Source organism: Numenius arquata, chromosome 11, assembly GCF_964106895.1.
Source record: "Numenius arquata chromosome 11, bNumArq3.hap1.1, whole genome shotgun sequence".
Classification (NCBI taxonomy): domain Eukaryota; kingdom Metazoa; phylum Chordata; class Aves; order Charadriiformes; family Scolopacidae; genus Numenius; species Numenius arquata.
Window position 1 is genome coordinate 19,847,132 of NC_133586.1, and position 24,954 is coordinate 19,872,085.

The 24,954-nt window shown below is 41.0% G+C and overlaps 1 protein-coding gene across 1 annotated transcript; it reads left to right on the top strand.

The window, feature by feature from the left end:
* Nucleotides 1-4,763: 4,763 nt before the first annotated feature.
* On the top strand, nt 4,764-18,287 carry CRABP1 (cellular retinoic acid binding protein 1). The gene is made up of 4 exons (XM_074156368.1): nt 4,764-4,833; nt 5,345-5,523; nt 8,204-8,317; nt 18,237-18,287. Exons 1-4 carry the CDS (start codon nt 4,764-4,766, stop codon nt 18,285-18,287), a joined length of 414 nt encoding a protein of 137 aa, XP_074012469.1.
* The last annotated feature ends 6,667 nt before the right edge of the window (nt 18,288-24,954 follow it).

Consider the following 24,954-nt stretch of genomic DNA (forward strand, 5'->3'; position numbering starts at 1 on the left):
TTACAGACAGAATATTAGTTTGAGACTAAGCAATCTTGATTTTCCTCCCCATTGGTATTTGTGGGTTTATTCTGGTACTAGTCCAGGAAAACACACCCCTGAGCACCTCTAAAACACAGTTCACAGTTATTATGTTACTAGCATTGCTACTATAGATTGCTGGATCAGGATCAAATTGCTCATCAGTCTACAGAATTAATGCCCAAGTGAAAAGACAATCAAACTCCCTTTGTTTTCAGAGTAAAAGCAGCAAATTTTACTTTGGTTAAGAAAACAGTTCTCCATTTTATTGTATTCTTGTAGCAGTTCAGAAAAGAAGATAGAAAGAGCAGGTGGCTGGCTTAAAGCCCAACTATGGAAGGTAACGTCGATCAATTAGTTCCATTTGAAAAGGAATATTATAGGGAAAGAGTTAAGATTATAATATTTATTTTTCTTAATGAACATAAAACTGGCAAACACTTTACTGCCCATCTCTAACAATGTAAGAATTCGTTTACTTTCCTATTAGGTAGGTCTCAAAACCCAAAAAGATAACTTGGGACTGGAAATCCCTCTAGCCTTTTAACTTGGGAACAGTGGGTGTTCCTTCAGTGTAATGACAGTGCGGTAGAATATACAAGGCAACACTGCAGAAATGCTGTTTATTCTGCATATGTTTGTATTGTATTTCACCTATTGTCATGCTAGAGGCCCATTATAAATTAATTTGGCAGATAAATTTACGATGGCAATTTGCCTTCCAGTTGCATAATTTATTCATGTCAGAAATAATTTATTATATACTCCTTTAAACCAATCTTTTTTTTTTTTCCTAGCGTACCACCTTAGTAAATAAAATTTATTGTTTACACTGAGCCTTGTGTGACTTCACAGTGGTCAGTCAATAACCTCAAGGGGATAGTTTTGGTCACATTACTGGTCAGTTATTTGGATGGATGATGGAGTGGCTCAGTCCCATCTGTACATATATTACTTTCTTTTGTCTTAGGGGCACTGTTGGAAAGATTAATTGGGTCCATCTGCAGGGAAAGATCAGCCTTAGGGGATTCAGGTAAATAAAATAAATGCCAAGGGGAAAAAATGCTGAGGGGGATGTTTTGAAAATCAAACTGTTTTCCATAACATTAATGGGGAAATTACATACAGAAGGAGACTGAAAAAAGAGTAAAACTGTCTTTTAGTCTGGGTTATTTCAGCATGACCTGATAAACATCTCCTATTGCTCCTGCCTAGGATAAGGATCTATGAGGAGGGTTAAAGTCTATGGGCAATATTCTCAGCTAATATAAATCAGTATAGCTTTCTGATCTCAGCAGAGCTTACCCTAACTTTATAACGGTACAGATTTGAATCATATCACAGTGATATTATTCCTGTCCTTCATTTGAGTGATCCAAGACTTGCAGTAAACTGATCCAAATTCACATTATGTCCCCTCTTAATTTTTTTTATTTATTATAACAGTGCTATATTCTTTATGGCTTTTACATCCCCCCTGTTTTCTTTTTCTTTAAGCTTCTTTCCGTATTTTCTTTCTTATCTCTTTCTTCCCTTCCTCTGAAAAGTTCGGCATGCAAGTGAATCTAATAGCATGGAGCTAACTGATATGATCACAGTTTGTAAAATAGAAACTCAGCTCTTACTGACTTTTATATCCTTGTTATTGTATGTATAATTAATTGGTGTAGCTAGTACATAAGCCATGTGAAATTTGTTGCCATTTGAGTTACGACTCACTCTGTTGCCTTATCAGTCTAAGTGGGGATTTGTATTCCACAATGCAATGGGATTACAATCTATAATATTTTCATAAAATGCAAAATGGAAAACCAAAAAGAGTGGTTTTCTCACTGAGCTTTAGCTGTCTTAAGGAACTGGAAGATAAGAGTTGTTTTGCTTTTAAACTTCTGTTGGAGTGAAGTTAGATTCCTTATAAGTTTGGAGTTCAACTCCTGCTGACTTTTAAATTAATTAGTAAAGCCAGAGAAGGGCATGAGGGCATATTTTTGAGACAGAGAGGGAAAATATAAATGATTTAGAAGGAAAGGGAAGAAGCATACAGAAAGGATACAAAGAAAAATGTAACTCAAAGGGCAAGGAGGGAATGGCTGTTGGTGATCAATTCAACTACTGTGTATACATGAAGAACTACTGGTGAGAGGGAAGGCATTGGCTCCGGGAACGCACATGCCTGTGTCCAGGCTGTGCTAGCGCAGTGGCCCCTCCGTCTCAGAAAGGGACAATTCCTTCTCTGGTTGAACTTTGAGGTCTAATCCTAAGCAGTTGGTGAGTCTGCCGTATGCAGCGCTTGAAGGAAACTGCCTCTGTGTATAAACAAGGTGTGCATATGTACACTTCGACAGACAGAGCCAATTGCACACCCTAGAGTTTATCTGGGTTTTTGTTTTAGAAACTGTACTGTATAGGTGGATTGGGACCTCCCAGTCTTTAGATAAGATTATCATGTAAATAGAAATGTAATTTGAGATCTATGTATTTAGGATGACTAGCTCAATGTACTGCCATTGCAGAATAGAGCCTTTATTGCCCGAAGGTACTTCTCCTTCTAGCTTGACACACTTTCTAGATGAAGAGTATTCTGAAGGCTCTCTCCTGGTCTTCGTGAAATAGGTCAATGGCCACAGTCCAACACCTAGAAAACAAGTCCTACCTCTTAGAAACACTCTCACAGCTAATATCTACTGCAATAGTGCTTGTTCGTGTCAGTGGGGAAGCAAATCAAAGAATAGTTATGGACCTTAAATGTCCTTTAAAGAATAAAGTGTCCCCCATAAAATGTTCTGGGCCAATTTATTTTCTCACGTAGAGAGTATACACATTCTACAGGATGCTGGGAGCAAGCCTGGATCATGACACTGTTTTCAGGCATGCAATTGGGAAGTTGAAACTGGAGAACTGAGCAAGCGCTTCACTGTTTCATAGCAATACACAGACTTGGAATGGGTTTGTTGGGCCTGCAGCCTTTTATTTGTAAGACTTGAACCTACTTGCAATAGGGCACTGATTTGTGTGTTTGGTTTTTTCCCCATTTTGTTTGTTTGGATTTGTTTGTTTTGGATTTTTCTGAGGTGATTGGAAATCTTTAAATGAAGTATTTCAGATGGGAATTAATTCTTTTGTCATTTACTGAAAACTGAAAAATGCTTCGTGCTCTGGTTTGGGTTTGTTTTTTTTTAGAGAAACCCTGTTATTGAAAACAGATATTCCTCACTGAAATTTTAATTTCCTGGAAAAAAAACACATTTTCCATCAAAATATTTCAGTTAAAGAACTATGCCAGGTCTCCAGTGTGTCCTTCTGAAAAGACAGAAAAAAAAGTCAGTAGAAAAAGGGTGACTGTCAACAGACAAATATTTAGTTCTGCTCTATGGTTCTTGCTCAGGTAAAATTCTTCCTGCAGTAAGAAGTGAGAGCAAATTTCAGCATATAGAAACTGAAGAATCCTGTGTAACATATGGCTAAGGTAACTCCCAGATCTATACATTTTCCAGAAGTGAACACATTTTATACATACCTCAAGTAACCGACTTGTTCATTTTATAGAGTGAGTCTAACAAGTGAAGAATGGTTGTGAATGTACCATGAAGCTGGCTCAGCAAAGGGTTTCCTATAATTAAAATACATCTGGCTCTGTTCTGAGTGGGAAATCACAGACCTCTGAATGTTTTGAGTATTTCCTTATGCACAACAGCAGCAGAAAAACACCATATGCCTTAAACTGTCAAATTCTATTCCCCTTAATCATGTGGATAAATCAGCTGCAATAAGGAACTTTAGTCTGGCATCTTTGACCTGAAACTGAGGGATTCAAAGCAAAGACAATGGAAATGGTGATGGAAAGTCTGAGAGGCACAGAGCGGCGCTCAAATCTTTAGCACACTGCTGTTAATTTAAATAACTAACTGTGAAAGAGCTTCATGTGCTTCTCCATAAAAGCTTGTGACCACTATGGGCACTGCTCCTTCTGATGCAGGAGGATTATCTTCCAGGTCTGCAGCTATGTCCTCCAACTGCCAAAAGTGCCACAGAGCAATGCGGGAGTGCATGGCTGTGCCTGGGGAACGGTACAGATGTTGTATATGGCTTTGTTCTTCACCCTTCTCAGAGGGGAAACCTTGGATCAGGGGGCAGTGACAACTTCCTTACAACAATCTCCTGCTCTGGGCAGGGCTGTGCTCCCTGGCACCTCTTTGGCCCGGTGGTTGTCCAGATTAGTTGTGCTGGAGGCCTTTGTGCAGGGAGCTGGGGGCGAAGGTGTCGTGTATTACTGTGCCTTGGCCCTGCTGTGGTGGGGATCAATCCAGCGTGAGCCCAGAGAGGCTGCTCTTATTTGAATTGCCCTCTTCCTTCCCTCCCTGCCTGCCTCTGGGGCCTTTCTTTAAGTCCTTAGTGTCCACCCTAGCTGTGGGACAAGTAACAATTAGGCTGTCCTTCCTGGGAAGCCTCAGGAGGCAACTGGCAGGCTGCAAGGCAGGCGGGCAGCGAGTGATGGATGGAGGACAGGAAGGACGGATGGATGGTTGGATGGACGGATGGATGGATAGATGACGGGGCCGTGGCAGGGAGGGGGGACGGCTGTCTGGCGGCGTGATGCTGGCCCCCGGGAAGGGGTGGGGGGCCGGGGGGTGTGACCCGCTCTCCTCGCCGCCGCCGCGGCCCGCCCCGCTCACAAGGTGCCGGAGCCGCAGAGAGAGCAGCAGCGCCGCGTCCCCGCCGCCGTCCGCAGCGCCCGCCCCGCCATGCCCAACTTCGCCGGCACTTGGAAGATGAGGAGCAGCGAGAATTTCGACGAGCTCCTTAAGGCGTTGGGTGAGGGGCGGGGGAGCCGGGCAGCGGGCAGCCCGCGGCTATGTCCCGCCGGGGGGGGACGGGTCACGGGGGGGCTGCAGCCGGAGCCGCGCTCCGGTGTCCGGTGCTTCCAGGGCCAGGCACCCGGGAGAGCTCCGTGCGGGGGAAGGCTGTGAGTCCTGCCCGGCGAGGGGCGATGGCAGGCGCGGCACGGTCAGAGCCCTCACCTGCGAACGCCGGTGGTCCTGCCACGGGGATCCGGGCTACCGCTGGCCCGGCGGCTCCTGCCACGGGGATCCTTGCAAAACCCCGCGTTTGCCGTCTGTGCAGAGCCTGCCGGAGAGCCGCAGCTCCCTGCCGCGCTGGGCTGCACGGAGCCCCGCCGGAGGGCTACGCGCCGTGCCCCGGGGCAGCGCCGCCGCTGCGGGCAGCGCCGGCCTCTCACCCCCCCTCCATCCGCGTGGTGCTGGGCGATCTCAGCCCCGGGGACGGCTGGCGACTTCAAGCTCTGCTTCCTCCCCGATTCGCCCAGGTGTCAATGCCATGCTCAGGAAGGTGGCAGTTGCTGCTGCCTCCAAACCCCACGTGGAGATCCGCCAGGATGGGGACCAGTTCTACATCAAAACTTCCACCACTGTCCGTACCACTGAGATCAACTTCAAAATCGGCGAGAGCTTTGAGGAGGAGACGGTGGATGGACGGAAGTGCAGGGTAGGAGGAGAGCTGGGGTGTGTGTGTGCGTGCGTGTGTGTTACCAAGTTCTTTTTAGATGGGAGAAACACATCTGCTGCCACTGTCCCCAGACAGTGGCATTGCTGCTCTCCAACTTCTTTCCAGAAACACTCTTTGGGGGTTCCTGGTGGTCACGGTTCCTCTTATGTCTCATCTGACATTCTCCCTCTTGCAGGATAAAACTGAAGTCTGAAGGTAACAGAGCCTGGCAGGTCCCAAAGGCAGAGTTCAAGTACCTGCTTGCCAGCTTCTTGGCTGCCGGGGTTTTGTCCACCTCTTTTTGCTTTCCTCTCCCCTGGAGACCTCAGCTGCAGTGAAAGCTCTCCCCAACCTCTGTCCTTGATGGGAAACATGGGGAATGGTGGAGCAAGAGAGACCTCAAGAGTCAGGATTTAGTGCACAAACTGGACATAGCTTTTGTCCTAAACAGAATCAGCTTGCAGCCTGTTGGTAGTTCGGGTGAAATCCTCTTTCATTCCCTTGCAAGTGCATGTCTCCAGTTTGCTGATCAGATAAGTCTTTAACAGTGTAAGACAGACTTTCAGCTAGTGTTATACCAGCCATAATTACACCATCTCCTTGAGCAGAAGTGCATTACAGGGCGTTCACTGGAGTGTTTTGGGCTTGATTCTGTGTGTGAGCCCCTGCTCCTCTACCTTTGTAACCACTTTTATGGCTGCGGAGGGGGCTTTAAGTCAGCAGCATCTAACACCAGCTTCTCGCTGGTGTAGATACGTAGGATCCGGGATATTGGAGAACTGGACTGTGATCATAGCTATCTTTTGAAAAAAGTTATCAAAGGCATGGCTTAGTTATCCTTTCCTCAGGCACTTTACTCTCACACTTATAAGAGAAGTATATATAAAACACTTATAAAAGAAGAATGAATAGAGAGCATCAGAATGTAGTCCCAAATGAGAATACAGTTTTAAAAGTAGCCTGTGATGGTGAAATAATCAACTTGCCAAAATAGGATGTCTGCTAATTCTCAGGCCAGCTTCTGAGACTATTTGCACAACTAAAAATTCAGAACTTAACTGTCTCCAGTGCGATTGCTGTGAATTTAAACTTATCAAAAAGGGAGGCAGATTCTGGGAGTCAGTGAACATTTAGAACATCCACTTGATCTCTAGGATGAGTTATCATATATTTAACAGTTTGCTCAGGAAATGTTGCTGGCTTTGTTAATTTATCTTGTTCGGCAAAAGTAGTATTTTAGTGTCTTCATGCATAATGCATATACAATAAATGTGACCCGCTTTCTAGAGCAGGATTTATTGCTGCAGATGGAAAAACAATAATTACGGCTGTAAGCTATGAAAGTTGGAAAATTCTGAAAGAAATGTGTTTTGTGAAGTAGTAAATTTTTTCCATGTGTTGTGAAATTATTTATAGTCCACTCTCAGGAATAAGTTGTACTGCTGTGTGTGTATAACCAAGATGTGGCCACAGAGCAGAAACTGACAGATAATAAAGTAATACTTCAGAATGTAATTTGCAATATCTGGCAAGACTGCTGACTGGTGATAGATTTTGATACACTTTATGGGGTGGAGGGTTTTGTTCTGCCAACTAACTTGATCCATTGTTCATAGAGACAAAGAGCGAGTCATATGTAGTTGAACTGCAAGGCATAGCTTCTATAACTGCCATTTGAGATGGCTTGTTGGTTTAAAAAACCTATGGGTTTGAAACAATATTTATAAAGTAAACAGCTAATTTTAAATCAAAGTAAAGTGTTTTTTTTTCCTTTAGAAAGTCTGGGAAGTGTTAACTTGAATTTATGCATACATATGCACACACACACATGTATATGTATATAATCACAGACTAATGAATGTCTCCCATGTGCTAGTTATAAAGCGATTACTTGCACATTTATTACAGGGCATCCTTTTGCACAGCTGTTCCATTGCAATGTAGAATAATAGTTCAGTGCTAGAATGAAAAGCAACAGTCAGGGCTTGCCTGTTAGTGGAAACTAAACAAAATCCTATGGGTTTTTTTTTTTTCAATCATTTTTCAGTGGTTTCATAGTCATTATTGAAATGCTTTGAAAAATGTCCAAGGGTATTTCAATCTCCAGACCCACAACCTTAAAACACTAGAGTTCTAACAAAGTTTCTTTAGTTGCGATTTATTCTAGTTTGTTCACACAATAAATGTTCAATATACAGTTAACTTGGCACAGTGCCATATAACGTGAAAGCTTGCAAGTGACAAATACTGCATTATTTATGACCACAAAATGATACATATGATTCTTGATGTTTTTACACCAAGGGGACTCTGTAGTGGTAAATAACATGTCAGATCAAACCACATGTGTACAAAGATGCTTGGAAATGTAGACACTACATTATCACATGTTTCTAAATTATACTTTTCAACATCAAGCATTTCATGAAAACTGGGTGGCTTTTTAATTTGGAAACAAACGTGGATTTACATTGAAAAGGCACATTTGCAATTACTTTGTTGTTGATATAATTTTGATTTCACCACTTTCCACTGATGTCTTTTCCCCTTTGCCTTTATCTGTCTATGTGTTGCTCCTTTACTGCAGCAATTACTCTTTCTACTGCTCATTGTTGTCTCTCTGCCTCATGCTGCTGGGGAATATAATTAATGTTATTCCTAATGGTTTTCTTGCCTGCAGAGTTTGGCCACTTGGGAGAATGAAAACAAGATCTATTGCAAACAAACTCTTATTGAGGGAGATGGCCCCAAAACATACTGGACTCGAGAATTAGCTAACGATGAGCTGATTTTGGTAAGAACCTTGAACCCATACAATATATGCACCATATTAACATGTTTTTGTTACCATGTAGTATGACTTACTATTTTTCTGAACTGAAATCCGTCTGGAAAACTACCATTTTCATAATCCTCTACAGTACAATTCATACATCACTTTTTTTCTTTCTTTTTAGTTTTTTTTTTTTTGTAAGAACAAATGAAGATATATGCAGGATCTTAGTTGCATTTTATTGCTATAACTTTTGCTATACTTTTACCGGTAGAACAATCACAAGTGGACCACTTCTGCTCTGTAAATTCACACCACCACCAAAGAATTTGCTTGATTTATTGCAGATTTTCTCTGGTGAAAGTGAGATTAAGGCATTTGACCTCATTTTTGCAGAACTTTCTTTTTTAGGCATGTGCATAATACATTGCTTCTTATACATAATGACATGGTGTGTAGCAGGAAAGATGTGGCATGTTGTTAGTATGCTCTAATCTCATTCTGTCTGTGAAGAACACATAATTCCTCCCCCATCTCAGCCACCTTCACCAATTCCTTTATCAACTCTGAATCCCATTCAGAATTGCCTTCGTGAGTTTCTCAGGAATACACTGATTTGCACATTTGCTGTCAGCTAACATCCCCCCACTCCTGTGTGACCTTCCGTATGGCAGCAGGGTTACTGTAGGCATTCTGAGCAGCACCTCTGCAACTGCCTTGCCGTTGACACCATGAATCATGTGCAATTATTTATTTATATTGTACTTCTTTTTATTAGAGTTGAGTTCTCTTCACTGAATGTTTCCTCAGTAGTGTCTCTATATTAATGAAATAATATCCAGAACTGGATAGAGACACATTTTCTCCCAGTTACAAGCAGCACGGTTCAGCTTGAGTTCAGAATCATTTTATTGCACATGTTCATACTAGTGAATTCCGGATAAACAGTTGATTGGACTGCTATGCCTCATCAGTTTGGGCATGGAAGACATGCTGCTGGAGTGACGGGTAAGAAAACATCAAAGCAGGGAGGTTTTATTTCAAACTATCACACTAACTAAACCTCTGCACTTTAAAAAACAAACAGCCTCCCCGGTGTTTCTCTAAAGCAGTTGGAACTCTGTTTTTAAGATTGCATCTGAAACAAAAACAGGACCCAAACCTACCCAAGTATAAACTAAAAGCCTTTAAGGTGATAGTATTATTCCAGGCATCTTGGAACTGTTCACCCACCCCTTACGAGGAGGTGTATGCTGTTAGTGAAATCACACTGGTTTCTTTTGAATGAATACTCTGATTCTGGATAATTTCTTTTGACTCAACCACTGAAATTCTTCATATTATCAAAAAACTTTAGGAGGCAAAGTACTTTGATCTCTGCTTCACATCCTTATATATAATGCAGTGGACAAAATATATTCTCAACTGTAATTTTTCCAGCTTCCTAACAATAATTTTCTGTAGTTTATTATTTAAGCAACATACTAGTGAGGCAGCTGTTAAACAAAGCGAACTGTTCCAAGCAAAGCAAGAAAGCCAGTCATAATACAACTACCTCCTGCAATCAGCAATGTGAACTTACCCAGCTGGGAAAGAAGAATGAGGTTAGTTAAGAAACCAGAGTGATTCAAAGATTATAAAGCCATCTAACCTTTTCTCTTGTATAATACAGTCTGTTGAGCTTTTCTGAATTAATTATTTTTCAAATTAGGGTAAAAATTAGAAAAACTTCCTTCTTATTAAAATATTTCCATTTATAGGAACTCAATCACAACTTTTGGTAAGTTATTTTACTGGCTAATTTCCTTGCCATTAAAATATACATATTATTACTAATCTGTATATGTCTAGATTCAACTTCCAGTCTTTACATACTGTGTATAAAAGAAACTAAATAATATGCCTAAAGCTTGTTATTGCAAATAATTCTCATAACAACACTGAGCAAGCCACCTCTTGGAAGAACCTACTTGTTAAGCTAAAGCATTGGAAGCCCTTCAATATAAAGCAAGCTTTCTTTGAATCATTCTTTTGGCGCTTCTATAACCCCGTCCAATTTATCATTTTTTTTCCAATCTACAAACACCAGAACTGCACAGTTTCATTAGTGAACACACTAACACCTGGTGCAGTGGTGACTTCATCTCCCTACTCTTATCTGAAATTATTCTGATTTTTATGCAAAGACTTTGTTAACTCTTCTTTGGCACTCATGCTCAGCTGATCGTGATCCCAAGTAATTTTCCTGGTTTCTGATTCCCCAGACTGATCTCCCTCCCCTCTCCTGCAAGTTGGGGCTGTGTTCATTGGTTGCAATGTATGATTTTACCATGTCTGTTATGAAAACATAGCGCTTGCTTCCAAGTGATCCAGATCATTTTCTCTGTCTTTTACTATTTAAGATGATACGCAGTTCCATTCTCCTACCTCTTTTTCTGGAGCATAATGGTCTCCTTTGCTTTATTAAATATTAAGATATTACTTGGTCCTTGGGACAAAGATTTTCAAGCCCCTCATGACTTTTGAGGAGACTGAATGTACAAATCTTTTAAATACGTGAGTCAACATGTTCAAAATCTTCTGACACCGTAAAGCTCAGCAATGAGGCATTTCTAAGAGCAATGGTGGTGAGTGTGAGGTCTCCTGTCCTTTGGAGAAGTTAAGGTGACCAAAATTAACCTTTCTGGGAGGCAGGCAGCAAAGGGTTCTGCTGTTTGGAGGAAGACAGAAGACGGTAAGGGAAGCTACATTTTCTTGTCTGTGGCCCCTAATTTTAGAACCTCAGAATATTCCCTCCAGATCATTATTTGGGATTTAAAAGCCAAACCACCTGAAGGGACTGGCTGAGGTGCGTTCCTCAACTATATGAGCGAACAAAGTAGGAATAGGAGCTCTTAGTGAGAAGACTCTGATGCCTTTTGATCTGTTTCGTCTCTACTGTGTTTGGGTTCTTTATCACTCCAGTGAAGAAAGATTCAACTTTGATTATCTTCTGCTTGCAAATTTTCCTTGGATCTGAGTCTGAAAACCACCACTTATATCTTGCTTCTTCAAAACTAAGATCACAGTGTGAAGAAGAGAACTTTCTTTGTCTTCTCCTTTCTTTCTTCTTCCATCCTCCCAGTTTTCTGAAACTCATTCAGTTTTACTGCCCATGTCACTTCAAACATTTAACAGTTCCCCTCTTCACACTTCTCTAACCTCCCTACTTACCTAAGAAATATTTTCTTTTCCTTTACTCTTTCTGATGTGCTTTGGTAAGCTTTTCCTATTTCCACATTCTGGCAGAGTGCCTTTAAAAAGCAGAAGGAAACCACATTCTTGTGAACTTCTAGATGTCTGCAGCTGGGAAGCTGTCTTTTATGGGGCAGAGCCTAGGATGTAGCCGTTTAGGAACTCTGTAAGGCTGATATTTATACTCACAGGCTCTGCTCCTGTTTCTCTGTCCAAAGAAATCTTTCCAGAAATCTTGGGACCCCTTCTTAGCTATTAATTACATGCATTTGCAGAAGAAATGAAGAAAACTCATACCCCATTTGGAAAAAGTTGCAAGAAGGAATGTAAACTGTGTTAGACTGAGGCATGAATGGAAAGAAGGCTTGGGGCAGCAGGCAGGGGGTAAGGAATGAGTTTTATTCTGCTAATACTGGCTGCATAAATGTTGGAGCTTTGCCACGTAATTATGATCTAATATGCTGCATTGCTTCAGGGATCCATTAGATTATGACATTTTTCTAGTGGAAGGATATATTTTTCTCCACAACACAGCATGTTAAATAAAATTCATTTATTATCACATATAATAAAAAACAATCAATGTTGAATTGTCATGACTACCACAGAGCTAAAATAGAAACCATATTACTATATAATTATCAATCTTCCTTGTATCCTGGCAGAAGAATTCCTTATGTTCTTCAAAGATATTCCCTTGGAGCAATATGATGGTCTTCCATGTAACATCATGTCCTCTGGTACACAGACGCTGGGAACAAACTATTTAGTTAGCAAAGGTTTTCTTTACCTGCAGATAGCAGTTAAGTTTGCCTTTAGCTCTCCTTAGCTCTTTGCAGCATAGAGAATGAGATTACCTTTATTAGTACATAAATAATATTTGACTCGTAGAATGGCAGAGGTAGGTCTAAAGTCCTGTTAGAAAAAGAGTCCTTTTAGCTGAGTAAGAGAAGAAGGATAAGCTCTGCTTTATAAAAATGGTGCTGTGAATGTCCTAGAACATTGCAACTACTTTGATCGGTGCTGTTTATTCTGATCTTATCTGATGCACATGCTGGGATTTCAGTGCTGCATTTTCAGAAGTACTGAACGATGTAGATAAAAAAATACATGGAATATTGCAAGCAAGGGAGGGTGAAAAGGATAGATCCCCATCTAAGTCCACATTTGTTTGTCTTGACTGTATCTTTAGATTATATTGTATTGTACTTGAAGACTGTAATGCGTACAGAGAGTCAAAATATCTGTATTTACTACTCCACATTCATAAACTATCCTTCAATTAGCACTTGAGCAACCAAGATCAGATTATAACACAAAAATATATATTTCCTTTACTTGTCTGGAAAGTAAGATCTGGGATTAAGTCTATTCTAATATGCTTTTTCTTCCCTTTTCTTTTATACTCTATAATGTTTTTGCTGTCGCTGTGTGTTTTTGTCAGGGACATTAATGAGCTATCAATCACTTGTCTAAGTAAGAAGAACAAAAGGTCTGCTCTTACAAAGTCAAAGGATGCTGCTTCCAAATGTTAGCTATTCAAATGAGAAACATTTCTATTCAAACTTTATCTGTATTGCTGCTTTCATAGCTGCTCAGGCCTCTATAGATTGTAGTTTAATCTGTAACACACAAACATTTTAAAGTGGATGATTACTGAAGAGGGGCTTTAAAAACAGCCTCAGACCACATTTTACACAGTTCATGTATCACACAGGGGTTCTCAGAATCAATTATAGCAAGGGTCAAAGATCAGAACATTAGGGGGGGTTCAAGCATGGTTTCTATTCTACATTCCCTCCCCAGAAAAATCATGCCGCTGTTGATTAAAACTGGTCAACTGTGGAGGCTAGATGAATGAGTGAACATTTTTTAAATTATATTGCTGGCTTCTAAAATTAAACATTGTAGGTGAGAAAGGTCAGTGGAGATTTGGAGAGATACTTTGCAGCCAAATGCTGAGATTTGTGATGTGCCTAAGCTTTGTATTGAACAACTTTAAACTACCTAAGTGTTTAACTTTTCTGTAGTTTTTGGACAGTGATCTTAAATAAAATAAGTTATTAAAAGGAGGGTCTACTCATACTGAGGCCAGTGGCGGGGTTTGCTGCAGACGTTATTAAAGCAGCCTTGATAAAAGTTCAGGAGCCTGTAATAATATATTCATATGTGCTGCATGGACCTAATGCTTTAATTTACTGATTTACAAGGGGCCTGAGGGATCTGTAGCCTCTGCTCACTAGTACAGCCCGGTCTGGGTCACATCCCAAACATATAAGCAGAGAAAGAAGCCAAAGCCATTTGCATCTTGGACGCATCTGATCCTGTATATAACCTCTTATAATATCCGTTGTAGCTTAGATGTTTGCTGTGTACTGGCTTTCAAGACTACTCCTGGGAGATACCATTGTCTCATGTACTTACCTCTGTCGTTCATTTGCTGCATGACTTTAAGGAAACGGTATAATATGGCAGTTCTCAAACACAAATACTAACATGTAGGTTCCTAGATAAATGCCCTGATTTTGCATGGTCCTGTTGATTGATATCCTGCAGAAAGTGAGGTTGTAGATTGGGTGATTTGCTATTAATATCCAAGTTTGAAAGTGGGGACTGCGCCTTCTGTGACTACAGCCCCAGAAGGATCAACCTCTTTCATAAAACATTATGGGAATCAAGAGGAGAAAGGAAATATGCAGTATGCCTTTATTATGAAGATTTATATATTTATTCTGGATAACGTGGAAGTTCGCGTGTGGACAAAGGCTTTTCTGAGGATTCATTTCAGTAATGTCTTCTCTTCTCCATTTGTTTGCTCGTGTGTTCTGTCTTCCTTTTGCAAGTTGTGTCTCCAGGTTGGTCAGTCATGAGAAGATAGCAGGGGATTTTTGCATACAGTGGCAGAAGTGATCTTTCCCAGATGATTGTTTCAATGACAGTCTTCCTAATTATACTGTGTGCTTATCACAAGGCACTTATCGCAAAGGCTCCTCAGCAAATGTTTATAAAGAAGGCCTTCAAAAAGCAGATTTACTCGTACAGTAGTATATTACTGCCCTGTAATTCTCTTTTAATCTCTAATGATGTCAGTGGTCATCAGATTTTGAGTGAACTGAGAGAGGTCAATTTATTGGATTATCCCCCTGTGCAGGGCTTTGCTTGCAGTGTGCTTTTGGACTCTTAGCTACAGATTATGACAAGCTAAGCGAAGAAAACAATTCTGTAATTTGCAGTCATTGCACATTTAAAATCCTATTTTGGATTTAGATAGAAGCCTTGCCTTGTAGCATTTTGTAAGCTGATGAGAATGTGGTGTTTGAAAATCCTGCATCTTCTCCTTAGATATGAATTGCAGTTTGCTAGTGTTGCACTTTTATTTTAGTTGTTCTGTTGAAACTTCACCACCAAATAGCCAGGATTGCTCATTCTCTTTCTTTTTATTAGGACGTTCTACTACTTTGGGTTATGGAAATCTTCAAAGTCTGCTTGTTCTGACAGGAACTATCACTTCTTTCCCATCTAGAATTAGAACCATAGACACTAAACTGCTTCACCCTACCCCTGAATACAAGGATTTCAGTGTGAAGGATAGAGGAGTAACAGCCTTTTGATTTGGACCTTCCCCTGAGCTTGGTCCCAGCTGTACATTAGATGTTTCTGTGAGTAACCACAAGAAAAGGAATGCAGCAAGTTTGAACACATTCCTCTTTGCTTTGTTTAGCAACATTTAGTGGAGTTTTATCAACAATGCTAGTAAGTTCCAGTAAGTCCACACTTAAACCATGTACACAACCATGACAATCAAAGCCATTTATTTATGTGCTTCAGTATGGAATTAGGTCACTAATCATCTGAATGGGTATAAGGTATAAAATCTAAGTGTTAAAAAATGCAGCTTATTCCTGAAACAGGTCAGAGGCCACATAGCCTAAGCTGGGTCTTCAAGGAAAGGATGCCTGGCTGTTTGAGAAGTGCCCAGTGGCTACATGGTATTCCAGAGTAATTGTAATTGTGTTTTGCATGCATTTTATCTCTTTACGATCTAGATTTAAGGATATGATTGTGTTAAATTATAGTGGCTTTGCAGACTGTGAGACTGGTGTGTTGGAATAACAATGACAATCCTTGTGTATAGCAACAGACCAAACTACAATGTATTTGGGTTCCCCAGGTATGTCCATGTTTTCTTCACTTAATTTTTATCCTGACAGAGCAATTGGAATGCAGTCCTTTGTCTTAGATTTTCAAGAGTTCCAGAAATCCAGCTGGAGCTGGATGTTGGAAGTACAAAACAAACAGCCATTGCACTTTGTCACAAGCATGTCAAGTTGTGACTGTGTGAGTGCGCAACAGTCAGTCTGTGTGTACATACAGTGGACTTGCTGTCTTTGCAGTGCATTCTGGGTGCACCCATGCTACTGAGCTTTCCCAAAAAGTTACTATTTCTTTCTTCTTCCTCCACAAGTTTTTAACTTTATTTTCACACTCCCTCCTGTGGGTCTTGCAAGGAAGCTGCCAGTCAGACTACACTGATGTCTTAGGAGCAAGCTCTGCACAGCAACGCAGTCTCAGAACTGGACACCAGAATTTCAAACACTGAGACTTACAGTGACACCCTAGGACAGACTAGCAGTACGGATCACATCTATTTCAATCTACTCTTCCCTGCAGTGCTCCCTCTCAATACAACTGCTGACTTGTTGTGAGAATAACTGCTGTTGCACAGCTTTGGGGGAAGGAGTTTGTCTCTTAATTTCATAGACATAAATTTACTAGGGAGGTTACAAGACTTTTGGCAAACTGCTGCTGCAGCCTTTCTCGTTAGAACTGGCTGATGTGGCACCCACTCACATCACAAAGATGTGGCTGCAGAGCTGTGCAGCTCCAACTGTCAAACTGGGGCCGTGCCATCTCTTGAAGAGCACTACACAAAGACTGTTTAATTATTATTTATGATTTGTGTTGAAATAGCAGCGGGGGACCCAAACTTCACTCTGCTTAGCAATGCCTGAATGTACCATAGAAAGACAATCCCTGTCACAGTGACTTTCCAGTCTCCACAGACAACCTCAAGCCCTGGATGGTCTTGACTCTGACTTGCTTTCTCCGGCAAAGCTGCTGCTGAAATAATTTTGCCTTTGTGTATAATTTTGGAAATGTTGAAGGAAGCCATAGTAAGGGTATTTGCAGCTGGTGCTGTGGGCCATGGAGAACTATCTGTATCCTTTAACATCCGTTTTCAGACATTTTCATGTGTATGCTAAAAATGTATATAAAGATTGATATTATAAGCTCTTTATAGGCATAAAACCAAAGCCTATATCTCCAAAATATTCGCAGACTTTTCTCCTCAATAAAGTGAACAAAATATAAGCCAGAGTCAGTTTTAAAGCCAAGTCCTTTCAAAAAGATGTTGGCCAAAACAGGCATAGAAAGCATTAAAGCAAATAAAGTCCAGCTGAATTTTCATAACACACTGGGGTAGGTCTTAGTTATATTTTTCAGTGAGACCTTGGCAGTTATTACAGCCAAACATCCCACCTCACAGCTTGTTAGTGGTGAGCTCAAAACTGTCAGTGTAGCTGAACATGAAGTTTTTTGCAGTCAGTATTTCCTCACTCTTGCACCCATTATTTCCTTCATGTTTAATTGCTTGCATAGATTTTAGCCTGCCAGACCTGAAATTACATACAAGCACTTTGGGGTTTAGGTGGCTTTCCCAGACAGCTGCCACGATCACTGTCCTGCCTAAGTGTCCTGATGATCTGTACTGCAAGATTGCTGTGGTAGAATTGCCTTTTAAGTGCAGAACTACAGAGCGATTTAAAAAACGTAGGCTTTCAGATGCATATCTGAAACTGTTTCAGTTAATGGTATAACATTGTATAACACCAGCTCTGAGTATCTGGAAAATTAAGGTACTCTGAGGTGCTGAATCTGGTATAAGAAATAGGATAATAATGGGACATAGTCTGTAGTAAGTCAGTGGCTTTCAGATGTGTAGTGATCAAACATTTGTGAGATCTCCTATCTCACATCTCTATCCTTGTATCTCCACTACATTCTTCTCATTCCCCTCATTTCATACCCTTATCACAGTTAAAAAATTCACTGGTGAAGGTCACAGTATCCTGAAAGAAGGTTGTGGTTGATGCTGCCCACATTACAGCTTGGGAGAGAGGGTTTTGGTATCCCAGCATGGTGTGTCAACATCTTGCAGCAGGATTATGTTTACAAGTTATAGGTATACATACTCCTGGTCTTCAGCATTGCTCCCCTGACTTCATTTGACCTACTCTGATTTATACCCGCAAATATCAAAGAATACTTTTGAACATGCCATCTGAATTCCCCCCTCAGCATTTCCAGTTCAAAGTGCTGCAACTATTTCTAAATATAACACCAGTACATTCCAAATTCTCTTTCTTTTCTCATGTTTATTTATAAATGCATGCCAAGAAACTATAGAAAAAGGGAATTTCTGCATCATTTATCATTCTGACAAAATTCATTGTGCCTTGGAAAGAAGGTCACTTACATTGCATTCCTCTTCCAAAATGACTTTTCTTTACTCTCATCTGTCAAAAGACATAGGAAAATGTATTTCTGCTGTAGAACTAGCTACTACAGTAAAAATAACATTAAAAAATGGTGTTAAATGTTTGCTGGTTCCATCTCTTCTGATTGATTTCTATTTCTTTTCCAGACCTTTGGTGCTGATGATGTTGTGTGCACAAGAATTTATGTAAGAGAGTAAAAACATCAATTTACTTGTCATCTGGGATCAAGTGGAGAACTGTGAAAATCCCCAGTATAACGAGTATCTGTGTGTGCTGTTACTAATGCGGTGTTGTATGTGACCGTGTGTGTTATATCTGAATCCATATCCTCTGTTAAGTGTATTTTGCTTTCATTTTTCATCGCAGACGCTATTCCTTCCCACTTTTATGCCATCATTTTTCGTGCCTGCTTTGTATTTTGTAGTTGTCACTTGCTATGGTTTCATCAATTATTAAACTTATTGGGCATAACTCACAGCCGTTTTGGGGTGTTTTTAATAGAAAATCCAGCAGTGCTTTGGTTAGGACTGAAACACTTTTTACCCTCTGTTGAAGCCAGTGTGGAGTTTCCCTGCTGTTGGCTAGCACTGTGCCTCCTGGGGCAACACAAAGCACAGGAGAGCAAGTGAATTGCAAGGCCATTCACAGAGCTGCAGGCTGCTCTCTCAAACCTCCAGCTCTGCTTCTTTCCTTCTTTCTGTCCTGTCTCCTTGGGAGTGTTGTTGAGGAACGATTCCTGTACCCTGGGATTGCTGGGGCTGTGATTCAGCAGACAAGACAAGGAGAGATCTTTACCCTCTTTCCTGCTGCGTCTCTGAAGAATGCCCAAACTTTCCCTGTTGAGACACTCATTATCCAAGTACAAAACCCAGCTGTATTTACAGGACAAATAACATTGTGATCATGACTAATACTTGTTGTCATCACACCCAAGCACCTCAGGCCTGATCAGAGAGCCAGCAGAATCTGACGGACTTTACTTGTTTGAGCCATAAAAAGATAAAGCTGAGGAAAGCCACTTTCCTTCTACCTTCTCACCTGCAACAGAGAACTTCTGATGGCTTCACTCCACCTCAGTGTTGCAGCTCTCACTTATGGTGACTCAATATTTCATTCTTTGAACGACTAAGTATTTCACAAACCAGGGCCATAGTTCAAGAATGAAAGAAACACCACATTTAATGTATTTATTCTGGCTTGGAGTTCTGGCCACAGCACTATCAAGTATTAGATTCAAGCTGAACAGACATTCCTCTAATGAACCAGAAACTCTTCTGTTCTTGGAAGTATCTGGAGATTGAGACTAGGACCATTACTTATTTCAGTGCAATATCCAGGCTTATCTGATCAACTTTCAGCTTTGCAAGAATAATTTATCTGCTTCGTGTGACCCAATCATAGAAGATTTTTAAGAGGTTCGGTGTTAGCAGAGTATATGCTCTCTTCACTGGACTGTGCTCAATATTCAGAATGGGAAAATAGGTCCAAATCTTGATCATCTTGGGACATCCATGGGAAACAAATTACTATACATTGCAGTGTCAGCTACAGCACAACAGGAGAGAAACATATGATGTTTCCTGTCTCCTCTGCTCTGACAGGTCACACTTTCTCTGCCATCATCACTCAAGATACAATATTGCAGTTGAAGGGGGATCTTTCCCTTCCACACTTTAACCTTAAGCCAAACCCTGTTTCCAAGACCTTGTTTCAGTTGGTACCAATTAAAAAAGCTGCATGTTAGCTCCCATTGAAGCATGGGCTGAAATTAGTTCATTGTGGTTTGGATGCAGCTGAAGCTACCCCCTGATAAGAATGAAACCATGAGGGGGAATGACAGTGGTCTGTCTGTATTTTCTATCTTCTTTTAAGATTCAAATTAAAATAGTTGGTTTGTTTTTTTTCAAACAAATTCCATTTCAGGAGTATCTGGACCTGTGTGTGTAATCAACTGTGCCAAAGGGATTCCATTAAAAGTGCTAGGCTCAGCTAACTCAAATCTTCTCAGTGATGCAGACAAAACTCTGTCTTGCCACATCAAGGCTGGGAAGTACATAGCCCTGTGGTGGAGGACATGCTGGGACATGCCATATCCCTACAGCAACAGGAGCCCACCAACACTGGAGAGTGTTTTGTCTCCACTTCCCAGAAGGTGGATGGTGGTTCTGGTATAAGCTGATGAAGCAAGTAGTAGAGCCAAAGCCAGTAGGTAGTAGGGCTGTTTTGCCATTCCAGAAAAATGCTACTCTTAGCCATTACCTTTTCTGCCTGTGTCTAAAGCAGCCCTGATGCACGGTTTGTGAGGGTTCAGCAAGGTATTGGTATGAACCTCACATTGTCTACAGCAAGTGAGTGCATTTAATGGAAGCAGTGATTTCTGTGTTTCATTTCTAGGAAGGCTCATGCTAAGCTGTTGTGCCTCTCAAGCAAATATCCTTCAGAAAGCTTTCCCATCAACTGGAAAATACCAAGTCAGCTTTCCATCCAGTTGGCAGCTACTATCCAAGTAGTAAAGCATGAGCTGTGTAACTGGGTTGTAGAGGTTATGATTAAAAACAGGCTCTTGAGATATAAGCTACCCTGCATAACTGGGAACTTTTTCTGAGAATTTTCTTCCAGGACTGAAACTGTTCCCCTAAGCTTCATTTGCAGTCTGGCATGACAGAAGTTCCTTTCTTTAGTAATTTCAGTGTGGAAGCTTCACCACTTGATTGACTTCCATGGAGTTACATTAGAGTTACTGGCACATTGGTAAATTCATATGAACAGAGACTAGAATTGGTCCAGGGTGTTAGTTTTATGGCTCATTGTTGAAACAGTGCAAAGGCCAAATTGCATTTTGCAAGTCCTCCTGGATTTAAAAGCTCTTCAAATCTAGGCACACAAGGATTTGGAATTATTTTGCTGGCCAAAAGCCTTGCAGTTGTCTCCTGCCTTTTCTTTGCTGAGATTAAGCTCCTTTGGGAACACGGAACTTGAACAATGCCAGGGTGGCCAACAGAGACAGTTTTACCCACTTTTTGTGTAAAAAATCATGAATTCACCCCTCCCCAGATGAGGTGATGGAAGCAGAGTACAGTAACTATAGCTGGCATCCACAAAAACTTAGTCTCACAATGTCTTGAGTGTTCAAGAGTTGCTTAGCAGAATAGGATCCTGAAAGCTTCAGGCGGACACTCTCTGCACATAGGAGGGAGGGGTTTTTATAGACAAAGGTGCCAGGACAACGGAGCACCTATGGTTTACGTAAACAGTTTGTTGATTACTTGATAGCGTGTGGATATCTGAAAAGGGCCCCAGGGATTTTATGGATATTGCCTTCCAGATTCAAATCAGAGAGGCTCTCTGCATCACTAGGTCTTTTAATCAGGCCTGTGATGGAACAAGGAGTGGAGCCAGGGACAGAGCCTGGCTCACAGTTATGTGTAGCAGTGAGCAAGAACAAACTTCCTTCCCGTCATGCTGCTGTGTTCTAATTGGCACTTTGTCACTTGACCTGGAAGCGCTTAGTGGTTACAAGCACAGAATGGTGACAAACATAGCTCACGTCTGCTTGGACGGCAGCTGATTGACCACTGTGTGCATACCCACCCACTGCATGTCTGCTGTCTTGCAAGTCTCTGTGCCCAAGGAGCTAGACTTCTGAGGTTGCCAATGCCAAATGACTTACAGGCTTCGTTGCTAAGATCTTTCTTGACCATATATGCATTAGGGAACTCTTCCCTGGGAGTTTATTACATACTACTATTTATGTCTGAGAGTATTTCTCAAGAAAAGGCTAGCAGAATACAGATATCTTAGATGGTGAGAATTCTTACTCCCTGAAATCTAAAGGCTTTGTCTTGCAGTTGCCTAAACAGTCCTGCTGGTTGAATACATACAGTACAAGTGAGTATTCAGTTGCCTAACCATATGTGTCTACAGCTATTTTAGATCTGCTGTGTATCCAAGAGATCTGCACAAAGGTGGTCTGTAAGACACAGTCTGCATGAGATCTGTGCCTTTTTTTTTGAGAGGCAGAGCAGACCAGGGCTAAAACCTGAGGGCACCACAACATAGATGTCTGTGTTTAGGCAACTGACTTCCAACCTATGTGCCTGCAGGCTTGGGGCTGTGCTGCGCACTGCATTGACCACACTGATAACTAACTGCTAGAGCAAGACAAAGAAAGGGTTATATAGATATCTGCAGCAACTTGGCACACGTGTAACATTTCACAAAAACAAAACTTCCCCTCATGAGTGGAACACCAGGATAGAGCAGCCATATTCTCTGCCCTAAGGCAAAAAGAGTTCATTTTAGGATTTTCCTTTGATTTTCCATACTTTGTTCTTATGCTGCTTTCATAAAACATTCATTGTTTTTCTTTTCTCCAGGAAAAATAAACATCCTAACCAGTAAACAGATCAGGCAGTGAAGTTGGATTCAAAATAATCCACTGTGGGAAACCCAAAATATGAAAAAAAAAAAAAATCTCAGCCAGAAATGTGATATTGCATTGAATTGTTCAGTTCATACGTATCTGTACGACCAGCTACTTTGGTATGGGAACAGAACTGTCCCACTGCATGCTGTATGCCCTGGAGAGCTAGTGCTGCTTTAGCTCAAGTGATCACTTTTTGCACTCTTGAGTGCAAAGAGATCTATTTCTGCTGACAGGAAGCTCCAAATCCCACATGGCTGCAGAATCCAGAGTCTTTGAATCCTGTTAAATTATGTGCTGTCTGAATACTGCCATGTCAAAAGTGGAACAACCTAAGGTGTTCTCTTTGATATTACAGATGGCTGGCTGTCTCAGGAGCGTGGTGAAAAAAATGATGTTATTAATAATGGTGGGAATAGATGTCTTAGTGATTTCTGCTAATTTCTTCATTTTCAACATTGATCAGAAGCAAAAAAGCCCCAAGATTCTTGAAATATTAGTTCACTCTTACTTGACTCTTGCTGCACTCTGCTAAATCAGAGTGAAGTTCAGAAACCAGGGATTTTGTCTTATATCTCTCATTCTGTTCCATCCGAGGGCCTGCCAGTGATGCTCTGCTGACATGATCTGTGGCAGGCACTCATTTTTTTTGCCATGTTCTCAAAACAAAGAGGAATCTGACAGCTAATCTGTTTTACAAGGTTGAGTGTGATTTGCTGTTAGAATTTGCTGTATGGCCACACGTTCCAACTAGAGAGGAAGGTGGTGCACAAACCAGCTGCTCACTGGGAGAGGCAGTTCAGTTGCTTAAGAAGAAAGGAGGTGACAGTCTAGGTGACTGAACTACAGATTTCTTAAAAGCCCTGTAGATATGTATCTCAATGTTAATCTTCACAAGATGTTCATATGGAGCTGGTGGACTGATTTCATCACAGGTCTGATGAGTTCACAGAAAGTTTTCAAAGGGCTGAAGCTTTCATGTCTAAGTAGCTGCCACTGCTGGGAGATAAAGGCGCAACTGGAAATCAAGTGATCTTGCAGAAACTGCAGATAGGAATAGCTACAGTGGATCAGGGCAAAGGTCCTCTCTCCTCCAGTATCCAGTGCCTAAGACTCTTCCCTGAGACCCCTGTGAGCCTGCATATATATCCCTTTAGCAGGCTGAAAGACCTACAGCTAGTCTGCCTCCAATGCCTTGGAAATACCTTGGAAATGCTTCTGTCCCATCCACTCCGTTTCCTCACCTTTGTGTTCCACATACAAAAAAAAATAGCAGGACTTCTTTACTCCCATCAGAGAGACCAAGGGACTTGCCAACTTTTTAAATGCATTGAGAATTTTTGGCATCTTGAGTTAGGCTGAGACAGACAGCGTCACTGAAATATACAGCAGTTTTGATGACCAAGGACTTAGGGATTTTACCCACTGTGAGTGAAATAAAAATTTTTACTATCCTTTTGTGTTTAGCTTCTGTTCTGCCCTGTGACACAAACCCAGAAAATACACCCACAAGATGAGAGCTTATCTTAGCATCTCTGGAGAAAGATCGGTGATTGAAAACAATCTGGCTGGAAAGCAGTGTTATCAATGTTACTCAGAGAGACCTTTTGAGCACTAATCTATTGTCCATGTCAAGGCTGAGATTCTGATGCTATTAAGAGGTTGCTGATGGCTGAAGCTATTTCTTTCCATTTCTCTTGCTGCAGTTGGGAGATTTTTAAAATGTTCCATATGTGGAAGTTTATGTAAAATTGACACTGTGCCATATTGATGAATAGTGAGTCTGGAACATCTAAATAATTATATTAATTTGCATATGATCCTCTGTAGGGTGTGCCAGGACATCAGCAATGACTGCAGTGAGAACTTTGTGTCTGAAGTAAGCACCTAGTAACTCTTTTTGCAGGAGTTTTTAACACTGAGCTTATGCAGTCTGTGGCAAGACTAGAGACTGAGAACATATTGCAGTTATTACAGAGCTTGAAGTCCAAGTTCCTTTAAAGACACGTCACCAGCAATGTGTTTTAATCAGAAGTATTTTAGTGAAGTTTATTGGAATCATCTGGACCTGACTGACATCATATTCTCTCAAGTGTGATTTATTTCCTAATTCCTTTAATGAGCTTGATATTAATACTTTGTGATGAACATGAAGAACAAAGAGTAAGGATCTGTAATGCTCTCCACTAGCACAGGTTATACAGAAATGTTGCGGTTGTTGGCTTTGTTGCAGCAACAAAGAGAATCTTCAAAACAGGTCATAGGGTAGCTATGGGGATGGTCAGAATGCTGTAAAAGGACCATTTTCAGGGACAAAGCTTTCTTTCTTGATATTTTTAAGTAACAGGAGAATGAATTGATTCACTGATTTATTGCCAATATTTCATCTTGCTGGAAAAATATCTAAGATAGTCCAGGATGTGGCGGGGGACGGGACATCT

Coding starts and splice junctions, on each gene's coding strand:
- CRABP1 (XM_074156368.1), top strand. CDS start 4,764: ATGCCCAACTTCGCCGGCACTTGGAAGATGAGGAGCAGCGAGAATTTC. Junction 5,524..8,203: donor TGGATGGACGGAAGTGCAGG/GTAGGAGGAGAG, acceptor TCTTGCCTGCAG/AGTTTGGCCACTTGGGAGAA. Junction 8,318..18,236: donor CTAACGATGAGCTGATTTTG/GTAAGAACCTTG, acceptor TTTCTTTTCCAG/ACCTTTGGTGCTGATGATGT.